The sequence below is a fragment of the Lemur catta genome, chromosome 9, assembly GCF_020740605.2.
Source record: "Lemur catta isolate mLemCat1 chromosome 9, mLemCat1.pri, whole genome shotgun sequence".
In the NCBI taxonomy this organism is placed as follows: Eukaryota; Metazoa; Chordata; class Mammalia; order Primates; family Lemuridae; genus Lemur; species Lemur catta.
Genome location: NC_059136.1, coordinates 82327957 through 82350122, shown reverse-complemented (window position 1 = coordinate 82350122; position 22166 = coordinate 82327957). Strand labels below are relative to the sequence as shown.

The 22166-nt window shown below is 38.6% G+C and overlaps 1 protein-coding gene across 9 annotated transcripts in view; it reads right to left on the bottom strand.

Annotated features, from left to right (window-relative positions):
* Positions 1–22166, bottom strand: part of NCOA2 (nuclear receptor coactivator 2) — a 268534-nt gene that overhangs the window by 83869 nt on the left and 162499 nt on the right. For 8 of the 9 annotated variants that reach the window (XR_006737367.1, XM_045561482.1, XM_045561485.1 and 5 more), the window contains 2 exons: positions 12651–12755; positions 9504–9676 (listed from right to left, as the gene is read on the bottom strand). Coding sequence is in view for 8 of the 9 variants with exons in the window: in XM_045561482.1 (XP_045417438.1) it covers positions 9504–9676; positions 12651–12736 (259 nt within the window). In the remaining variant the exon portion in view is untranslated. Of the gene's footprint in view, positions 1–9503; positions 9677–12650; positions 12756–12973; positions 13047–22166 lie in introns of those variants that run through there. The other variant, XM_045561484.1, reaches the window with a different exon arrangement.

The window sequence follows — 22166 nt, the reverse complement described above, 5'->3', positions numbered from 1 at the left end:
AAATCATTAGGGAAAACATTCAACAGTAATAAAAGATCATAATAAAAATAATCATAAAAAGTCATAATTTTTTTCCTAGGATTTCAAAATGTACCCTAGCTGACAATCTGTATAGATTCCTTATCCCTACATAAACAAAGAAGGCTCTAGAAAGCTAAACTTATCAAAGTTTAAGAAAGTTAACAGTTCACTACTCAAATTTTCTTTAAGACACTAATGTACTTTCAGGAAGCAAACAAAAATATTGTAAATAATAAAGGTTACAAGACAGGTTGTAATTTGCAATCCTTGTACAAGAAAGCAAATGTACGTACTCACTCAATTATTAGAATACAAATTTTAAGTTCTTAAATTAGGGCAGTATTCGTCTCTGACATAAAACCGTTACACAAGGCTAAAGGCTAGGCATCAGAAAACTTTGACAAATATTTATTTTACATAAACTAAGAACAAGCATTCTGCTCAGAACTGCTGCAGGCGCAAGTGATGAGTTGATATAATCTCTGACACCAAGAAATGTATTATTCAATCGGGTAAGAAAAAGAGGTACACAAAACACTAATCAGAATAAGATTAGACAGTACAAGAAATAATATGGAGTGTTAAAGGAGATGAGTTCATATTGGTTGGGAGATTAAGAAGTGCTTTGTGAAAAATGCATTATTAGAGATGGGACTTGGAGATCGAATAGTAGGGCTGTGATGGTAACAGACAGAAACAGGAAAAGGAAGCCATTTGGATAGAGAGGAAAGAGTATGCATAATGACACAAATGTAAAAAAGGAGTATGAATAAGGACATGAATACGTGCTAGCAACGATAAGTAGTCTGGGGTAATGGTCTTAGAGTATACACACCGATGAAATGGAATATGAGAATATAGGAGTAGGCCCAACTGGTCACACCTGGAGTCTTGGTGAAGACCCCTTGCCACTGGACCATCTACTGTCATCTGCCTAGGTTCCCTGTCGCTGTGCTCTACAAACCTAAAACAGCTGTTAACACTCCAGCCTTACAGCCTATTAAAGGTGAGCAGATGTCAACCAGCTGAGAGGGAAGAGGAGAAAGGAATTCGAGGCAGAAGACTCAGAGGCAGGAAACCACTAACACACATGTGCCTGTGCCTGTGCGTGTGTATGTCACATGGCAGGGGACGCAGGGGCAAGGAGGTTGTGGGTTGGAACAAGGGAGAATATGGCAGGACTGGAGACAGATCACAGAGGGACTTCTCTGCTATAGTGAGGGTTCTAGGGTTCTTCTTTTGGACTTTGTCACAGACACTACTAGCAGTCATTCAAGTTGGGGGAAATGACCAATCTGGCTCCCTAAAGGGGGTAACTTAGGGAAGATCTTTAGCAGCTTCTTGTGGCCCAGTGCTGCTCCCGTGGGCACAGTGGTAGATACGACTACTTCTAAGCCCCAGCATTAGAAGAGGTAGGAGTGGGTGGCACACTCTGCCCTTTGACAAGTACAAGGGAGGGCTGAGCAGCCAGGAAACGTGGGTGTTCTTCACTAAAGCCAGGGCAGGAGGTGGGGCTAGAACAGGAGGGGAGGGCTGGCACCTACAGGGCTCTGCACAAGGGCTCTTAGCTGCAAAGCGTGCCCGTTGTCACAATCTGACTCCGTGTTAAGTCATTAGTGACAATGTCATAAGAGACATTTTAATAAAAGATTTCATATTTAGAAATTTCTCTCTGTGTCTGAATTTGCACTGAGTTCTTCTGAGGATGTTTCCCATCTTTCTCTCTAGCTCTCTACTGGTGGGTCATTGTGGGTCTCTCTTCCTGTCTATCTGTCATTTTGTCATTTCCCCTCTTCACTTCCTCCTGCTCCTTCTAAGTCCCCTCAAGAAGTTATAAAAATGAATGAAAGGTTATTTATAAAGCAAAATGTATTATTTCTTGTTATAGATGAGACATTTTATAGTTTTCTAGCATTTATTGTAACTTTATTTTTTCTTATTGTTTTATTAGTTATGCATTCCCCACCCCCTAGAGTCAGTAGCATCAACAAACCCAAACATCTCCCATTCCCAGTGCAGGGTATCACTAGAGTCTAGGGAAGATGGTAGACAACGTCAAGCCAACTCTGCTGAAGATGGTTAGGGGTCTCTCATTTTATGCCAGCTTCTCCAAATTCCAAATACTCTCCTATCTGGTCCTGACCTGTTCCGTTCAGCCACCAACCCAGCCAAATGATTCAATTTATCTTACTCTGCAGCTCAGCAGTCTGGGTACACAATGCATGCCATTGAGCACTCTTGTGCCCCTCTCAGCCTCCTCTAGTCCCTGTTTGGAATGCTTCTCCACACCCCCAGCCCCACTTTTCTAACTATTAAATCTTACTCTTACAGCAATGCCCAGTTCAAATTTATTCTTCCTTAAAGCCTCCTCCTTTAATCATACTTTATTTCCACTGTCCCCTACAGTCCCATAGCTAGTTGTTTATAAGCTGATTTTCCCCCAAATGAGTGAGAGCTCCAAGGGAAAGAACCATTGATCACTGGATTCCCCCCAGTGAATAACAATATGCCTTATATCTAATATGTTCTCAATAAAAATTGAGTGAATGTTTGCTCTTGGATGAAATTAATACATACAGTGTTGATGTATGATCAATGTTATACACCAATGACAGAATTAATTTCTTTTCATACCAGTACAAGGCGCTCAAGAAAACAAGAAATGTCTACTTTCTATGGTGTGAAAGCCAGTTTAGGTCTTGAAGTGAGAGCTCATGTCATAAATTGTTAAAATCCTAAAGCATTAGGGCATAGTAAATTATTTAAATCCTCTTTATCTGAAAGCTGTTAAAAAAAAACTTCCATGTACTGAAGAAATAAAATAATACAGGGATCCTAGAAGGAAATGAGAACAGGAATTCCATCCCTGCTCACTAATTTTAAGGATTTCATTAATAATGAGCCATTAATCCACATGAAAATGCATGAAAGTGAATTATAAGCAGCAGTTCAGTGGAAAAATATTTTATCTTCATTAAGGCTTGCAATATCAAGGACATACTGTTGATCACAAGTTATAAAGGCACACCTCATTTTATTGCACTATGCTCTATTGCACTTTGTAGACTTCATGTTTTTTACAAACTGAAGGTTTGTGACAACCCTGTGACAGGCAAGTCTATCAGCACTATTTTTCCAACAGTAAATGCTCACTTCACGCCTGTCACATTTTGGTAATCCTCCCAATATTTTAAACTTTTTTTTTTTTCAGACAGAGTCTCACTTTGTTGCCCAGGCTAGAGTGAGTGCCGTGGCGTCAGCCTAGCTCACAGCAACCTCAAACTTCTGGGCTCAAGTGATCCTCCTGCCTCAGCCTCCCAAGTAGCTGGGACTACAGGCACGCGCCACCATGACCAGCTAATACTTTCTATATATTTTTAGTTGTCCAGCTAATTTATTTCTATTTTTAGTAGAGATGGGGTCTCTCTCGCTCTTGCTCAGGCTGGTCTCGAACTCCCGAGCTCAAACGATCCTCCCGCCTCAGCCTCCCAGAGTGCCAGGATTACAGGCGTGAGCCACCGTGCCCAGCCTAAACTTTTTAATTATTATTATAACTGTTAGGATGATCTGTAATCACTGATCTTTGATGTTACTATTATAATTGTTTTGGGGAATCATGAACCATGCCTATGTAAGTGTGTTCTGACTGCTACACCAACCAGCTGTTCCCTGCCTCTCCCCATCTCCTTGGGTCTCCCTATTATCTGAGACACGACAATATTGAAAATAGGCCAATTAATAACCCTACAATGGCCTCTAAATGTTCAAGTGAAAGAGAGTCACATGTCTCTCACTTTAAATCAAAAGCTAGAAATGATTACCCTTAGTGAGGAAGGCATGTTGAAAGCTGAGACAGGCTGAAAGCTAGGGCTCTTGCACCAAAGTTAGCCAAGGTACGAATGCAAAAAAAGTTCTTGAAGGAAATTAAAAGTGCTATTCCAGTGAATACGCAAATGATAAGAAAATGAAACATTCTTTTTGCTGATACAGAGAAAGTTTTAGTGTCCTACATAAAAACCCAAACCAGCCACAACATTCCCTTAAGCTAAAACCTAATCCAGAGCAAAGCCCTAGCTGTCTGCAATTCTATGAGGAAGCTGCAGAAGAACAGTTTGAAGCTAGCAGAGGTTGATTCATGAGGTTAAAGGAAGATAGCCATCCTCGCAACATAAAACTGCAAGGTGAGGCAGCCGGCGCTCATGTAGAAGCTGCAGCAAGTCACCCAGAAGCTCTAGCGAAGATCACAGATGAAAGTGGCTACATTAAACAAAAGATATTTAATGTAGACAAAATAGCCTTACATCAGAACATGCCATCTAGAACCTACATAACTAGAGAGGAAAATCAATACCTGCCTTCAAAGTTTCAAAGAACAGGCTGGCTGATTCTCTTGTTAGGGTTAAAGCAGCTGGTAACTTTCAGTTACAGCCAATGCTCATTTACCATTCAGAAAATCATAGGATTCTTAAGAATAATGCTACATCAGCCAAGCATGGTGGCTGATGCTTGTAATCCCAGCACTTTGGAAGGTCAAGGCAGGAGGATGGCTTGAGGCCAGGAGTGGACAACAAAGCAAGATCCTGTCTCTATAAAAAAATCAAAGAAAAAACTTAGCCAGGTGTGGGGGTGCACACCAGTAGTCCTAACTACTCAGGAGGCTGAGGTAGGGGGAGCATTTGAGGCCAAGAGTTCAAGGTAACAGTGAGCTATGATTGTGCCACTGCACTCCATCCTGGGTGACAGATAAGAAGAGGGAATAATGCTAAATCTACTTGTGCTCTAGAAATGCAACAACAAAGCCTGGATGTACATCTGTTTATGGTATGGCTTACTGAGTATTTCAGCCCACTGTTGAGACCTACTGCTCAGAAGAAAAAAAAAAAGATTTCTTTAAAAATATTACTGCTCATTGACAATGCACCTGGTCACCCAAGAGCCCTGATGGAGATATACAAGGAGATAAATGCTGTTTTCATGCCTGCTAACACAACATCCATTCTGCAGCCCATGGATCAAGGAGTAATCTCACTTTTCAAGTCTCATTACTTAAGAAATACATCTCACAAGGCTATAGCTGCCATAGGTAGTGCTTCCTCTGATAGATCTGGGCAAAATAAATTTATCATTCTAGATGCCATTAAGAGTATTTGTGATTCATTGGAGGAGATCAAAATACCAATATTAATAGGAGTTTGGGAGAAGTAAGAAGTTGATTTCAACTCTCATGGATGACTTTGAGGGGCTCAAGACTTCAGTGGAAGAGGTAACTGCAGATGTGGTAGAAATAGCAAGAGAATAAGAATTAGAAGAGGTGCCCGAAGATGGGACTGAATTGCTGCAATCTCATGATCAAATTTGAATGGATAAGGAGTTGCTTCCTATAGATGAGTAAGAAAGTAGTTTCTTGAGATGGAATCTACTCCTGGGGAAGATGCTGTGAACACTGTTGAAATGACAAAGGATTTGGCATATTACATAATTTTAGTAGACAAAGCAGTGGCAGGACTTGAGAGGACTCACTCCAATTTTGAAAGAAGTTCTACTCTGGGTAAAATGCTATCAAACAGTATCACATGATACAGAGAAATCTTTAACAAAAGGAACACTCAATCAACGCGGCAAACTTCATTATAGTCTTGTTTTAGAAACTGCCACAGTCATTCCAACCTTCAGCAGCCACCGCTGTGATCCGTCAGCAGCCATCAACACTGAGGCAAGACCTTCTATCAGCAAAAAGATTATGACTTGCTGAAGGCTCAGATGATTATTAGCATTTTTTAGCAATAAAGTACTTTTTATTAAGGTGCATACATTGTCTTTTCAGACATAATGCCATTGCACACTTAATAGACTATAATATAGTGTAAATGTAACTTTTACATGCACTGGGAAACCAAAAAATTCCTGTGACTTCATTCATTGTGATATTCACTTTATTGTGGTGGTCTGGAACCGACCCTGCAATATCTCCGAGGTATGCTTGTACTTATTCTTCTTCTGTAGAACAGAAACACTATCAGCCTCCCCCATTAGGGAAGAAAGTTATTTGCTACCCATGACTATTGTTTATTAAGTTACAGAAGACAGAATTTCTAAACATTTATCACCATCATCACACCAAACTTATCATTCTTCAGTATCAAACGCTGCCGTGAGGGTATAGACCTTGGTGTGAGACTGCTTGGATCTGACCCTATTGCTACACTTAGTGGCTGTGTGACTTTGTCAAGCTACTTCACCACCCTGTGTCTCATGTTCCCTACCTGTAAAAGGGAAAACAATACACCTATGACACAGTGTGTTTTAAGTATTAAATAGGTTATCAAATCCAAGTACTTTTAAAAAGCGCATGGCATATAGTAAGAACTATTTAGGTCTTAAATAGCATTAAAAATTCTCCAAGAAAATTTAGTCAGTTACAACAGGTCTAACTTAATTACTAAGTAACTAACTTAGTCAGTTAATAACTAAGGAACTATGAATGTGGGCCAAAGGAGAACCATCAGCTTGTATGGAATTCCATATTTAATGGCAATCACACTATTAGCCTCAAATTCTTGTGTGTACTTGCTCAGTTTCTACAAAGTCCATTCCAGTGTGAATGCTCTTGCAGGACTAGCATCTACCCAACACGCGCCTCATAAAGTGCTATGTACAAGAGAATGCCTATTAATTTAAATACCTGGTAATTCCCCCTCCAAATTTCCATCCTTTAGGCCATTTAAAAATATCCTTTCTTCTTTCCCTTTATGTATAAAGCAAATGGCAAGTTGAGCACTGGCTGAAAAGAGAGTGGATTTGAGGGGAAGAAGCCATCAGGCCTGGCTGATGCACCGTGGGTTCTGACACTGGAGGGGGGTTCCATAAAGATGATCCCAGCTTTCCTGATGGCGTGTTCTTTGGGATGGCACCTCATGCAACCCAGTTTAACATCTCTAGGCCACAAATGCAGGCTTAGTATATAATGATCATCTTCTCATGAGCTCCCAATTTACTTGATTTACGCTAGGTATTAATGAAATACAAATTAAGTTTGGATAATGGTGTAAAGACAGTAGTTGGATTTTATTTAAGGTGACTGCTGGGGGAACAACTGGGGGACGAGGAGAGACACAGAGTGAGAGAGAAGGGCCTGACTTATGTGTTGCTCTTAAACCTTGGCTGCTGTCAGCTGCCCAGAGAACTCAAATTGGTCTAAACAAAGCTGTCGGCAGAGTGGTACCCATGGGCTGTGCAGAATTTCTGAGACCAGAAAAATTTTGCTTTCCTCAAATAAGGCTGTAGGGAGAATATTAATAGCCATCCCTCAACGTTTTTTTTTTTCTTTCATTTTCCATGTGAAGAGATTACTGTCTGAAGATCTTAGCATAGGTGACGGAAAACAAGGCACCTTTCTGCTTAATCTGGGAAAGAAAACTCCTGAACACTTACTACAACAGGTACTTGCTGAGTGAGTGTAAACAGTTCACAATTTTTTCCACAGCTCTAAGACCTAGGTGTTGTTAAATAGTTAGTTCAAGGAGGTAAAATAATTTGCCCAGGTTCAAAAAGCTCATAGTGGAACCAAGATTCAGACCTACCTTCTGATTCTGCTCTTTCTAAAAAACAATTTATTAAACAAGGAATATTCTTAAAATATTTGATTAGTTGAGAACTTAAAATATATTTGAACTTTTCGTTTTTTCATTTGGTATTAAAGTTTTGCTTCCCTTTTCAAACCACGTTGCCTTTCAGATTAGTAGGAACATTATTATAAAAATAAGACGTGACAGGGTGTTTATTATGCTGCTCCTTGGGTGGCTGTGCAGGCAGCCTTGTGACTAACACTACAGTTAAGGCATGGCACGGTCCCAGCGCGACACATCTTAACATGTTTTATGGTTTGAAAGGGGAAGTACCAAGGTTTTGCAAACTTTAAAAACTTGTGCAAGACCTTCCTTGTGGTTAAAAAGGTATATATAATTGTTTTAAAATGTAGAAGAAGTACTATCCTAACATGCAATGTTCATAAACTTGAATCATTCCAAATCCTTAGAAACCTGAAACAACAAGCTTAACGTTTTCTCTACTACAATAGTATCAGCAACTAGAAATGCAGAGACTTCAAAGCACTGTATAACTTTAACCAGTTACTTCTCCTAATAGTTCTAGGAACATTATTTTACCCATTTGCTGACACCAAAACATGAGGACAAAACTGAGATTAAAACTGAGTTTTTGATAACTAGTGAACCCAAAGGGGAAAAAAGAGGAAAGAGATGAAGGGAGACTGAGGTAGTCACTGAGAGAAGAAATCCCTTGGATGCTGACTATTAGCATGGTAGAATTCTGATGGAGAAATCAGGAAATAAAGACTGATTTTCAGAGTGGCCTGGTATTAGAAACCGTGTTGTGTATATTATATGTATATTTTTAAGTTCTTAGAAGACAGAACTATACTTGAAAAATGTTTTATACAGAATTTAGCTCAACTGTCTACGGCCATACCACCCTGAACGCACCTGATCTTGTCTGATCTTGGAAGCTAAGCAGGGTCAGGCCTGGTTAGTACTTGGATGGGAGACTTTAGCTCAACAATGTATGCATCAAAATGGAAAATACTAAGATGATAATATGCTAGTAGGATTTTATGATAGGGGCAGATGCTTTCAGGCTCATATGCCTATAAAGACAAAGATGTGTTATTTTTCTAAAATATGCCTTTTCTGTATACTATATACAGTGTAGATCAAAAAAGTATGAATTCTAAGAGGATGCTTTTAAGACAGATTACAAAAGACAATTATCTCCCTATCCCTGAAGAAAAGCAGCAAATACTTCAAGAGCATATCCTGGCCCTGAGCACCAAGACATTGTTCATACACGCTGAATGAAGATTTATAAAGATTTTTTTTTTTGGCAGCACAAAATAATGTTTTTTAAAATATTGTTTTCTTAATATTTTTCTGTAGGCAAAATTATCAAAGAAGAGAAGCATAAAATGATCTCAGAAAGCTGTCATGTTCTCTGTTTCAACTCCACAAAAGAATTTTTACTAGAGGGTTAGAGCCTTTCCAATCTCTTGTCTTTCAGGTTATGAAATTCTAATCTAGCGGCATGGCCAGACTTAATCAAATATGCTGACAAGCTGAAACAGGAGGGGGTTCACTCCCATACCTCAATCACTTGCTGTTTAAGCTATGAAAACTCCAAGGTGGAGGAAGGAGAACCAGCGGGCACCTAAATGAGTTTACTAGATGAAAAGTTACATCACCCTAACTCACCTCAGTTCTCCTCTGTCTTTAGGGAATGGTTGAATTTTATATAAAGCCTATTTATAAACCACTGCAAGTGATACTTGCATTCATCTTGCACTGTGACATCATTTCCTCATCAATAATTTAAGCATAAGAAATGGATTAAAGGGACTCTGAAGGGCCTTCTCACACATGGAAAAATAGAAACCAATTTGATGCTCCAAAATATTAATTCAGTCCTCTTACCTTGCTCTTTGATCTGACGAATTTGCTTCACAGTTTCTTTTAAGATTGCACATTTGTCAGGTTTGAAGTTAAAGTTGTCTATATCATTAAAATTTGCAAAAATCAGCTCAGCAAGTTCTTCTATATATTTATTTTCCTGTTCACGATTACGTTTCTCAGTGTTCCTTTTGGGGCTAAAAGGAAGAAACACGTTTATGATGTATTTGAAAAAGAGCTATTATGAAAAAGATAACCATGGTAAACAAGTTTAAAAGAAAGCAAACAAAAGTTACCTATATAAACACAGAAGTAGTTTGGGGGTAAAAAACCCAATTTTCCCAAAATGTTACGTGCTTTTTAAAAACCAAACTTAGCCTAGTTTGTAACTATATGTCTACTTGTGCGATTATTTGTTCAATGTGCTTAACGTCTCCCGTTGGATGATCAGCTTCACAATGACAAAGATCAGGGTGACTGTGCTCACCGTTGTGCTTAATGTAGTGCTTGATGCAAGTGGCTACTGAATTTATTGTCAAAATAATAAAGGAATGCTTTAAAAAGGTAAGGGAGGTTACATTGATAAAAATTTAAAAATTTATTTGTAATTTGCAACAGAAAAGAAGTTAAGTGATGATTTTTGGTAAAACATAAAAAATAATAAAAACGGCCAGGCATGGTGGCGCACGCCTTGTAGTCCCAGCTACTCGGGAGGCTGAGGCAGGAGGATGGCTTGAGCCCGGGTGTCTGACGTTGCTGTGAGCTATGATCATGCCACTGCACTCTAGCCAGGGCGACAAGTGAGACCCTCTCTTTAAAAATAATAATTATAAAAACAAATCTATATAATTTCATGTATTTCTTTAAGAATGTTAGTAATCAAAGCAAACAGCCTTTTCAGATAATGCCAAAAGTCACAATACAGCTAGAAACAAAAGTGAAACTGGCCCAGGACATATGTTAACTGTCCAGGCTGAATGACATGAAAAAATATAAACAAACGGTCCAATTTCAAACAAAGTTTTTGAAAGTTAATGAAAATGGAAAATGCAAAAACTGGCAAAATCTTCTCATTTGAATTTGACAAAATAGAAACTCAAAAGTTTTCTCTGGTAACAACAGTGTATAATTATTTTCTCAAGTGCAGCAGAGGGCCCACTAAATGACATTCACAACAATACAATAAGGAAGAAAAGCCAGTTGTTTAATGTAGTAGTGTTCTATATTTTTATACATCAGTATCTGTATATAACACTAACTTTAAAATTTTAGAAAACTGCAATAGCCTTGAATATATTTATCTCTAAATATCAGTTTTACTTTCATAAAGTAATAACCCTAAGACATAACACAATTTCTCAATTTTATGATTTATTCAAGATCACCCAGTGAGGTACCGGCACAGCAGGGACCAGAATTTGGTTTTCTCTGAACCTTATTTTTACCCCTAGCTTCTGCTTTATGAAGGACAGGGAAGGGGAGAGAGTGGCTGGAATGCTTTAGAATAGCCCCGTTCCCACTCTGGCCCCTCCCCCCTCATCCCACCATCCTACACAACATAATAAATAAATGACAAATAAGTGAGAAAGAGGAGCTGTGTTAGAAAACCCCCTGAGACTCCCAGGGAGAGGGCTCAGAGGCTGCTCCAGCACAGCACCAGCACAGAGGGGGAAGGAAACAGCCCCACCCTCTGGAGCAGTTCCCATTCTACCCAATTGCCTGCCCAGGTAGGGCTGCAGAGGATTCAGGGCTGTCTGACAGACAGAAGGTTGTGGTTTGCCAGGAAGTACTAGGGAACCTAGAGGAGCTGGGGGCTGGGACATGGAGAGTGGAGATTTAATAGGCTTGATGTTTTGCTTGGCAACCAGGAGGGGAAAAGGGAATATAAAATATTGGCTTTTTGCCCTTTCTCCTTCTCTGCCTCTCTTGATGACTTTTCCTAGCCCTCTTCCCTACTATTACCCTGTTTGATGTTTTTACTGGCCATTAGATAGAAGTTGCTGTTTTTATTTAACTTTTAAAATCATTTATATGATTTAAGACTTCAAAACGTGAAGACGTTCTTCAACCTTTGTTCCCTATTCTACTAATTCGTATCCACCAAATTCGGTAACAACTATTAGTTTCTTGATTATCCTAAAACAATACAAATTCAGAATCTTTTTCTCTTCCTTGTTTATACAATCAGTTGTACTCCATAAACATTCTCTAAACCTTGCTATTTTTCTGTAACCATATTCTTAAGAGATTTTTTTTGTATTAATCCATAAAGAATGTCCTCACAGTTGCACTGTGTTCCAGGTTATATACGTACCATAGTTGTTTAAACAGTTCCCTACAAACATTTAGGTTTTTGTTTTTCCTAATCTTTTACAGTTATAAACAATGCTGTAAAAGAGTAAACTCATGCATACATCATTTTGCATGTGTGAAATATACCATAGGAAAATTCCTAGAAGCAGAACTGCTAGTTCAAACAGGATATGCATTTATAAATTTGATATTGCCAAATTACCCTGTATAGACATTGTAACAATTTACATTTCTACTTACAATTCATAAACTGAAACTTGCTTTACAATTATTTGTTTTGTTCACTAAAGAGCCATAATTTTTGTCCTCGACTCAAAAGTGGATTTAACATTTCATGTCGTTAAAAAATAAAACAGGCCAGGCGTGGTGGCTCACACCTATAGTCCCAGCTACTCGGGAGGCTGAGGCAGGAGAATTGCTTAAGCGCAAGAGTTTGAGGTTGCTGTGAGCTAGGATGATGCCACTGTATTCTAGCCAGGCGACAAAAACAAAACCAAAAACAAACCATACAATAAAATTATTAGCAAATCTTTTTACTACAGTACCTTCTAGTTGTTGTAACATTCTATGATCTAACAGAAAAGAAAATGTGAAAAGCTCAGGATTACTAAATGAACTGTAAGGGCCAAATACACAGGGGATATCAGAAGTATACAGCTTTCCTCTTGTAAAGAAGTATACAACCTGCAGCTGATTAGCATATTCAAATGTAAGCTAATACATATTTAATTATTTAACTGTTAGGGAGGAAAACCAAACACAATATTTGAAAAAGTAAAATCAATGCTAAAACAACAAAGAAGCATGCCTGTGGCTTTAATAGACAATACTGATTCTTTTTCTCGGCAAGAATCTTACCTGGGTCCAAGTTGGTCAGGACATTCCTTGCGCTTTCTTGTCTCTGCCCTGGATGGGTCAGAGGTATTTTCTCCCATCCCACTCATCTTGAACACATATCAGCAACTGAAACAGAAAGAAGGGAGGGAAAAAAGTGAAAAGAGCCGATGATAAAGTGTCTGATCATTGTACCAACAATAAAAGAACTTTCAATCCAATCAGAAATTTGACATAAGTAACACATTGTTTTATGTGCCTGTGTAATTTCTAAAGAAAAAGCTGTCTTTTTTTTTTTTAACGTTGCTTAACATAAAGGTGAACATTTAAAAAACAAACAAGCCTACCTCATTGGACCCAAACTCTTTAAACAGGAGTTGTATTTCAACAGCACCAGGAACTACCATCTGCTAGCCCTGGGCTTGGGCTCCCAGCCTCCAGTTTCAAGAGTGATCTTGCACCATGTGGAAACTACAGGTGTTGTAAGGGGCTCCTCCCAGTCTCTCTTTGGGGTTGGCCAATGTGAAGTAGGTGCTGCAATATCTCACCCATGACAGACAGCCGGGGAAGAGGCAGTGCCACGACACTGAATTGAAGGTTACCAAATTTAGCCAAGTAGATTCTAAATCCTTGTTGTAGCCCCAAGTTCCCGCACAAAGCCTCCTAACCAATGCCCCTTAAATGAGGGAACTTCCTTCCTCCCTCACTAGGCTCCCGTACCTGGCTCTCCTGTGGCAGCTGCTTTGCTGCTCCTCCCCTGGCACCCTCTCCTGATGGCAGCTCGCTTCCCTGCACACCTCCGCCTTGCACACTGCAGGGTGACTTCCTCTCTCACATCCTGCCACCCCCGAACTTTCCTTCCCTCAGTTGGTTCTAGCTGCTCTCACTGAAGGTCTTAAGATGCACCCAAAAAATCAGGGGAACTTTACTGACCCTGAGGGGGGAGGACCAGTATTGGCACTTGCTTGCTGAATTTCTTTGAGCAAGAAAATAAAAGGACATACAATAAGAATCACTAACACAATCAAAAAAATATTTAAGTAATCAAAAACAAGAGAGTGATAGAGGTTTAAGTTCTAAAAGAGTTAAACAGAGAGACTTACAAAGACTTTGAGGAATCTGTAAAAGACTGTTACTCAAGATGCTTAATAACTGCTTAGCTAAACAAAACAACAAAATAACAACGCAGCCCAAAAAGTTCAAGTCAGCATTTAAAAGTCTTTCCTAGAGCTCCAATTCTATGCTGTTTCCCCTTCCTTCTGTCCCCCAGGTTTCTAAATCACCTTCGTCCCCCTTTACTTTTTATAGTGGTTTTCTTCCTTTCTGGACTGGAAAAAATCGGAGGGAAGGCCAAGTCAGTAGAAGACGAAGAGAGTAAGGAAGATGCTAAAGGACAACAGGTTGGTCCAGAGCAGGGTGGGCTAAAGAAAACGACAGCTAAGACTGACCATTGTATCACCGTCACATACCAAACTGCCCAACTGCTGCTTCCTTCTGCATCATCTGGGCTGCTCAGTCTCACTACAATCACTCCTTCTGGCCGCTATTCTGATCCAAAGGGGCAGCAGAGTTAATTTTGTTTTAAAGATGCGTATGTAAGTAGAAGGAAGAAATATTGTATCAGTTGATAGAGGCTGCACCAATTGTGCATTCAATTCAAGAAGTCACACGGGGTGGGGGCGAGGGTTAAATTCTGGGAGCTGATGCCCGAGCTTCCTGCTGGTGGGAGCAATGTTGCCAAGTCCCAAGGTCCTGTACTGTGGTCACAATTTTGGCCTGATAATAAGTATAATCTGCATTTGGTTACTATTCATTTAGCACATCAAGTACCAAAAACTTTATAGATTCAAACAAAGAGAAACTAAGAGAGGCAGTATAGCAGAGAAGCCAAGGACAAGTATCCATGCCCAACTCCACCACTTGGTTAGCCATGTGACCTTAAGAAGTTCCTTTACCCCTCATGCCTTAATTACCTCTTTTGTAAAACTGGGATAAATTGTTAGCATCGATAGCACTGGGTGGATTAGCAAATGGCATAAGCGAAATTGGTACACAGGCTTACACAACTCCTAGTCTTCACTAAAATGTTACAGCAAAGGGTCGCCTCATCAAATAAAGCTCTTCTTCCTCTAACCACAGGTTAAGGTAGGATAAAGCAGCAAGATCTGGACTGCATGGGCTTCCCTGCCTGACTCTTTTCTGTCACCTATGTATCTTTCATTCATTCAACAAAGACTGCCAGCCATTAAAGATGAGGCTTAGTGTTGCCAGGAGCACAAGGAGATTGTTTCTCTTAAGACGAAAACAGAGTGAGAAGGCAGATAAGTTTGTATATAGGAAATACTCCAATAAGCACAAATAGGCATTCCACGGCTGTTATGCACACCTCTGTACTGTTAGGTCAAAGAGAGAACACTTTGCTGGCTGGGATGGAGCAGGAAAGCGTATGATTTTAAATGGTGTGGAGGGGACCCTGGGCACTGCAGGAGGTGCAAAGGAAGGCTAAATAAAAAAACACAAACCTGAATACCAGAACCCCTCTCAGCCAAAGCATTCCTTTTCAGTACCTCTCTCTCAACCACAATTTCCACGGTTTCACTCATGAACACATAAGAAAAAATATTACATATCCACTCTAAGTAAGCTTTCAGCAAATGACCCAGGGAATTTTCACCCTGGAAGTGGCCTTCTATAAGTCATAAAAATTTAAGTAAATTTTTATCATTAAAACATAACCATCAATATATAGCAAAATGCCCTACATATTAGGTATAGGTGATAAGTTTTGTTGATGAAGATAGCTATGTCCCCGCCGCTCCCACCAAAGTATCGCCATGTATATAAAAAGTACAATGCTATCAGAAAGCTTTTCAACTGACAATTCAAATAAGTGACCATTTTACTGACGGTTGCATGTAGCCAGTTTGGGGATGTAACATTAGCATTTGCATCATCTACCCTTAAAGGTCCCCAAATACAGATACTAATAACCGTAATTTTGCAAGAGGGCACAGCACTAACATATTTCAACAAAGGGACCAGACCGAGATGGGGAGTGGAGCGCAGGGAACGGTTTCTGGTCTAAGGATAGCAAAACCATTTGAGCAGACTGTTTATATTTTGCTTGTACCTACTCAGGGTTGGCTTACAAATCACTCTATTTGTAGCTTTTAAACATCATTAATTTCCTCTCGAAATAAGTTACTCAAATGCCAAGTTTTCCCTTTTTTTATGTAACAGTACCTTGAACACATTTCCACAGAATTTAAAAATTTCAGCTTTATGCACATGATTGCATCTTATTTGTGTGTGTGCCTGCCCTGTATGTCCTCTCTTGCGAGCAATTTCCCTGGGCTGTGTGTATACACTTCCAACCAACCCTGACATCTCCAAAGCGAGAAACAAGGCGGAATTTGGAAGCCAGGCCAAGCTCACAAGGGCGGACGCCTCCTGCCGGTGCCCAGCCCCACTGGGTGGGCCCCCAGGGCTGGGGACGTGCCCACAAGTAGGGTTGCCCCATCTGAATCAGTGCTAACCACCATGGGGAAACAAAAAGAAGACAGATCTGAGGACAAAAAAAAGGGGGGGGGGGAGAGAACTCAAGTTTGGCGTGGGGAAGGGGGTGGACAGGCAGCTGTGGATTCATGCCCTGCTCTTGAGTGGGTGAACCAGAGCGGGAACTGTGAACCTCATTAACGAGACGCTCTAAGGGAAGAACCGTGGTGCCCTCATCTAGACGGCCGATGTCCTTAGCGCCCTATGTGAGGCTCGGCTGGCAGCAAGTGCTCACAGCAGAACGTGTGGTGGGGCCAGGTGACTTCATTCCCTCCCCTCCCCACTCAAAATACTGGGCAAAGCAGAAGCAACACAAATAAAAAGCATAGATCGGTAAGTTCTATAAATGACTTACTTGTAGTGTAGATTTACTCACAGAAGAATGTCTAAAGTAAAATGAGCCGTAGGAATAGATGAGTTTTAATGAATTTTTGGAGATCAAATTTAAAGATTAATTTTCAATGTCAAGGGAGGAGATGGAAAATATAGAAGGTCTGAACACTTTATTTGGTAACCAGCCTTAAATTAATAGTTTTTTAAAATTTCTGCATGTTTCCAACACTCACATGAAATTAAAATTCTTGAGCATCTCACTCTCAATTATGAAACTGTTCAACATAAATCACAAAAACTGAAAATGACACAAGTAAACTCTCAGGCTGTATTTGATGGTAATTACAGTCATTGAGAACAAACCAGTTTCTACCAGATGTTGGGGGTTGTGAAAGGAGGAGACTGAAAATAAAGTTTCAATTTGTCCATTCTTCTTATCTATAAAAACACAATAGCCTTGCTTTCACTGTGACGGTACATCCTCCCTCACATCCTTGGATACCACCTTGCATGAGCTAGGCAGTAGAGAAAAGAGTTACAACCACAAGATTAGTAAATTTTATTTTTTAAAAGTACCAATGTTCTGGGAGGAGTGAACAATGCCAGTAAAATCCTTGGCATAATGACTACAAAAATAAAATGTTAAACCTCAACACAATTCAAAAATGCACTCTTTCATGGAATTCATTGATATAACTTATAAGGTAACAAAGCTGTTGCTCCAAATGCAGCCTCATAACATTAAAGCTAGTTAATCATCCAAAATTCATGTAAACGATAATATGCATTTTATCTTTTATCAGTACAGGCCATCTTCCAAACAAGGCCTGTAAAACTGTCAGATGTATTATATGCTGCACAAATTCAGTTAAAGAATAAATAAGGCTAATGCTGCGGAACTCCAAACATAATAAAGTGATTAAATATTAGATCTCTATATTGCTAGCTCCAAGAAATACTTTAAAGTTAGGCCCTCTCTGAAATTCCTTACTTTGAGATGATATTTACAAAGAAATTCCAAGCTAGAAATAACATAGAAAGAGCTGCTGAAACAACTTCCCTTACTAATGTCTACACGAGGAAGACCCGCCTGATAAATCATCTAGCTCTTGATAAGAGACCGGAAAGGCTTCTACAGCTTCCAAGGCCTCCAGGTTCCTTCTGAACTCTCTTTACAAGAGATACGTGAAATTGTTGTGTAATATGTCATCTGATTCTTCATAAACGTTTTAAGACCAAGAAATGCTCAAGCAATATTAAAAGCACACATAAATCCTCACTTCAATACTTTTCCATTTCTGTTCTACTAAACTATGAAAGGATATCTTTTAGAGCCCACCAGTGCTCAGAAACTCACCTCAACAGCTAAAGCTTCATTCACTATTTCTTTATCACAAATGAAAACAGTTGCTCATTCTAAACTAGAAACAGTTTCTCCCTCAAAGTATACCATGTTCCAGGAGAGATCTCTTTATTATATAAAAGCAACATTTCTGAGCCAGAGTCTGATAAGTCTAAGAAAACATAGTATCTAATGCTTAAAAAAACAAAATGTGCTTTTTGGCTGGAGATGCCTGAGAAAGGTAGAAAAGAGAGTGGGCCAAACCTTGAAGTCAGTAAGATGATACAGAAGTAAAGATATCCAGTTGATAGAGGAGGGGAAATACCTCTTTCCAAATAGTGTTAATTGGCCAAAATTACCCAAAACAAACATTATTTTGGCAAGACCCCAACTTTTGGCAACAGTTAAATAAATACTCTATGCAGGAAATATACAGACCACACAAGGATATCTCGCTGATTCATACAAACAAAGAATCATCACAGATACAAATAAAACAGAAGTAGAACTATGTATATTTATTAAATGCAGGGATGAGAGCCCACAGAAAATTAAACTTTTCTTCCCACTGGCAAACAAGTAATACATTTAACACACTGATAGAGGACACTGTACAATATTTCAAAAATTTTTAGCTAGTAAAATTGTATATTTACCCCAAAGTGCCATTACTCTTCATTAGACCATACAGACGCTTTTAACTTCATCTTTACATAACACTATAGTATTGACTGGTTTTCATACAAAATATTAATTTACCTCACATATTACAATCTGTACCTATAGAGTAAGACTTACAAAACTGTACATTAATTCATAGAGTGACAAAAGCTACAAAGTTTTAGAGGACTCCCTTCAAATAAATCCAGAATAGAAGACATCTTATTTATAAACAAATTCTCAGTTCAACCTTACTAGTTTAACGCAACTTACTGTATATTTGGGTGATTTTTTAAAATAACTGCAATAAGAGAGATGCAAACTACTATCATTAGGATATGATTTTTCAATAGTAAAACACTAGACCTTTACAGTTGGGTGCAGGATTACAGAAAAAAACATATCCTAAACTACAACTGTTCTCCAAGTAAAATGGCTTTAGCACCTACCTGCTCTGTTGCTGTATCTTAGTCCACGGAACGGTACTAACAGTGTATAAACAAATGTTTAAGCTAAAAATTCCTTCCTTTTCAATATGCTCTGCTCTTAGATTTACTTTTGTATAATGGCCTTAAAGTGGTATATTAGACAGTAACTAGAAGACATATTCCATTTTCTGACTGAAAGCCAATAATACTCATGAATTTTTTAGCTAAGAGACACTTCAAGATGCCATTGGGAAGACTGTAATAAACACATTAGGCTGCAAATGGGCAGCAGCAGCTCTTTAACACATGCTGCAATAATCAAATAAATGGCTAAATTCATGTTCACTGGTTACACAAATATTTTGCTGTAACATGTCCATCATCTACATCTCTCTTAAAAAAGGGAAAAGCCTCTCAAAGTCTTAGCTTAGCAAAATTCAGTGCAGAATATGTAAGTAGCAGGGAGCTGATCTAAGCCATCATTACCAACAGGGGGAAAACGTCTGACATCAGTGGCAGACGACGGTTTCCACTTTCTGAATTCTCATAGGCTAGGTTCCTTAACACAGCCAGTCACTGGGCTGCTTCTATAGCCAACGACATCAGCCATTGCTAACGCAGCAAGGAATAGCCAGACTACGTTTTAATAAGACCTCACATGATGAAAACATTGCAGGAAGAAGCAGCACTCCTTGCATAATGTACACTTTTTCTCTCCCATCCAAGTAGTGTACTCAGTCACTTTTTAATATCCTGAAAAGCAGTTTTCACTGAGGGCTTAGCATTGTGAAAAGAAGTTATCAAACCAAGAACTACAACATAGTGTTTGTGTTTGAGTTTTATAACTTGTGCAGATCAAAATTCAATTATCCTTCTTTATTCCGAAACCCATTTTTATTCTTTATGAGATAAAAAAAAAAATAACTTCCTAAATTTATGAGAGAAACTTAACTGGTAAAGGCAAGACAGTCTGCATCTATACACAAGGTGTTTTTATTATCTGAGTTGTAAAAAGTTCTTAAATAGATAAAGGAGAGCCCTCTCCCATAGTATGATATGATTTTTGGTTGTTTTTTAGCTGACATTTATTGAGGACTTATTATGAGTTGGGTATTCTGCACACATTTCCTTGCTTAAAACCTACATTTTGATAACACGTATATATAAATAGTACAGATTACCTAATCTCTCTGACCTGTTTCCATAAGTAATTTGCCTAAGTCACACAGCTAATAGGTGTAATTATAACTATTGTTTATTGAGTACTTAATATTTTGGTAAGCATTTCTTACACACTTCAAAAGTATGAACTCCTTTATTTCCCATAATAGCCTGTGATTATCACCATTTTACAGATGAAGAAATTGAGATACAGAAGAGATAATATAACCTGAACAAGATCACACAGCAAGTTTTACAGCTCATAAGTGAATCCAAACAGATCTCTTACTAATAACCACTGGAATGTGGGTAAAGTTTCCTATACCTTAATACTTTCACTGAACAGAGAAACCTAATAAATTTGTGTATATTACAAAAAGCAGTATATTTTAATTTAACTTAGTAAACAGTGACTATGTGATTTGAAAGTACTTTTCCTTTTGCTATAAATGTAGCAATATCATTGTGAAATGCAAGACACTTCTTTCTGTAAAAAAGTACACACTTTAGAATTATTCATCCATTCACTCAATAAATAATTAATGCTCCAGGCACTGTCGCAGACACTGGAGAAAGCCATGACAGAACAGACAACAGTCTCTCTCCTTCTGAAGCTCATATTCTAGCACAGAAAGGAAATCAAACCTCAGCTAATGCACATTTATTCCCTGAAAACAGAGAAAGTATTATGGTTATTATTGAATTTATTATGAATGTATTAAAAAAGAAACCAGCTAGAAATTCTCTCTGGCATACCAAGAATGCTGAGTTTTACTCAAAACAGTAAAAATCTTTCATATGTTTCAGAAGTCATAATTGGTTAATTTAAAAAATTATAAAGGGTAATTATAGAAAATAATACATACTAGCCTATCAATTTCATTTTAAACATATAAATGAGTTTCACGGTGCCTTTCTTGCATAAACCATACCTATACTTATAATTTATTGTCTGCTATTTTCAATTTTTCTATATTTAAAAGACCTAGAATTTATATACACTTAGATTTCTTAAAAATGCTTATGAAGGTACAGATTTTTATTATTTTTCCCAGTCTATAACAGATGTGTTGCATATACCCATTTGGCAGCAATTTTTGTCCATCTAACTTTAAAGTCTTAGTTTGCATAGAAACAAATGTATTGTTTCAAACTCTTAATCAGTTACATAATATTTAGTTAAATTATGCAATTACAATAACAAGTACAACTGGCCTAAACTCAGAGGCAAGAATCTGGCTCTTTGTAGGCACACGATGTCACTGGAGTTGCCCACCAGCCCAGGGCACACAGAGCGTGGCAGCGTTAGGATGCCATTAGCATTAGGATGCCATCTACAGAGGTGAGTGTACATCATGGGGTTATGCTAGCCTACCGGGCCAATGGAGGTTGATTAAGAAACTCAGAATTAACACAAAGCTAAACTGAGGACAGAGATCATCCAACCATTCAACAAATATAACTGAATACCTATTATTTGTTAAGTACAGTCCTAGGTATTGGGGAATACAGCAATGAACACAACAGACCAAGGTGGTGACTCTCATACTCTGATAGGAAGGAGGGAGAAATAGTAAAACAAAATATTTACTATATCGGATAGTGATTATAGGAATAAAGAAAAATAAGGCAGGATTAGGATAGAGTATAATGTAGGTAGTGTGAGGGGTGCTATTTTACAGAGATGGTCAGGAAAGTCCTCTCTGATGGGTGACATCCAAGCAGAGATCTTTTTATCAGAGTTCTAAGATTCATAATAGAATTTCTTTACTATGCAACCATTAAAGCAAAATGCATGAAAAGTTGCACAATACTGTGCCTATGAGTACATTCTCTGGTGTCAACTCTGGCCTGAAATCCCTGGAACACCACACATTAGTTATGTGACCTGGGGCAAGTTCTTTAATTAACCTCTTTGGACCCTCGTTTCTTCATTTGTAAAACTGGTGAAATAATAATACATACCTTTACAGGCTTACATATGAAATGTAAAGGGCACAGAAGAGTGACTGCCACATACTAAAGAGCTTATTTAATCCGTGTAAGATATTATTATTTCAA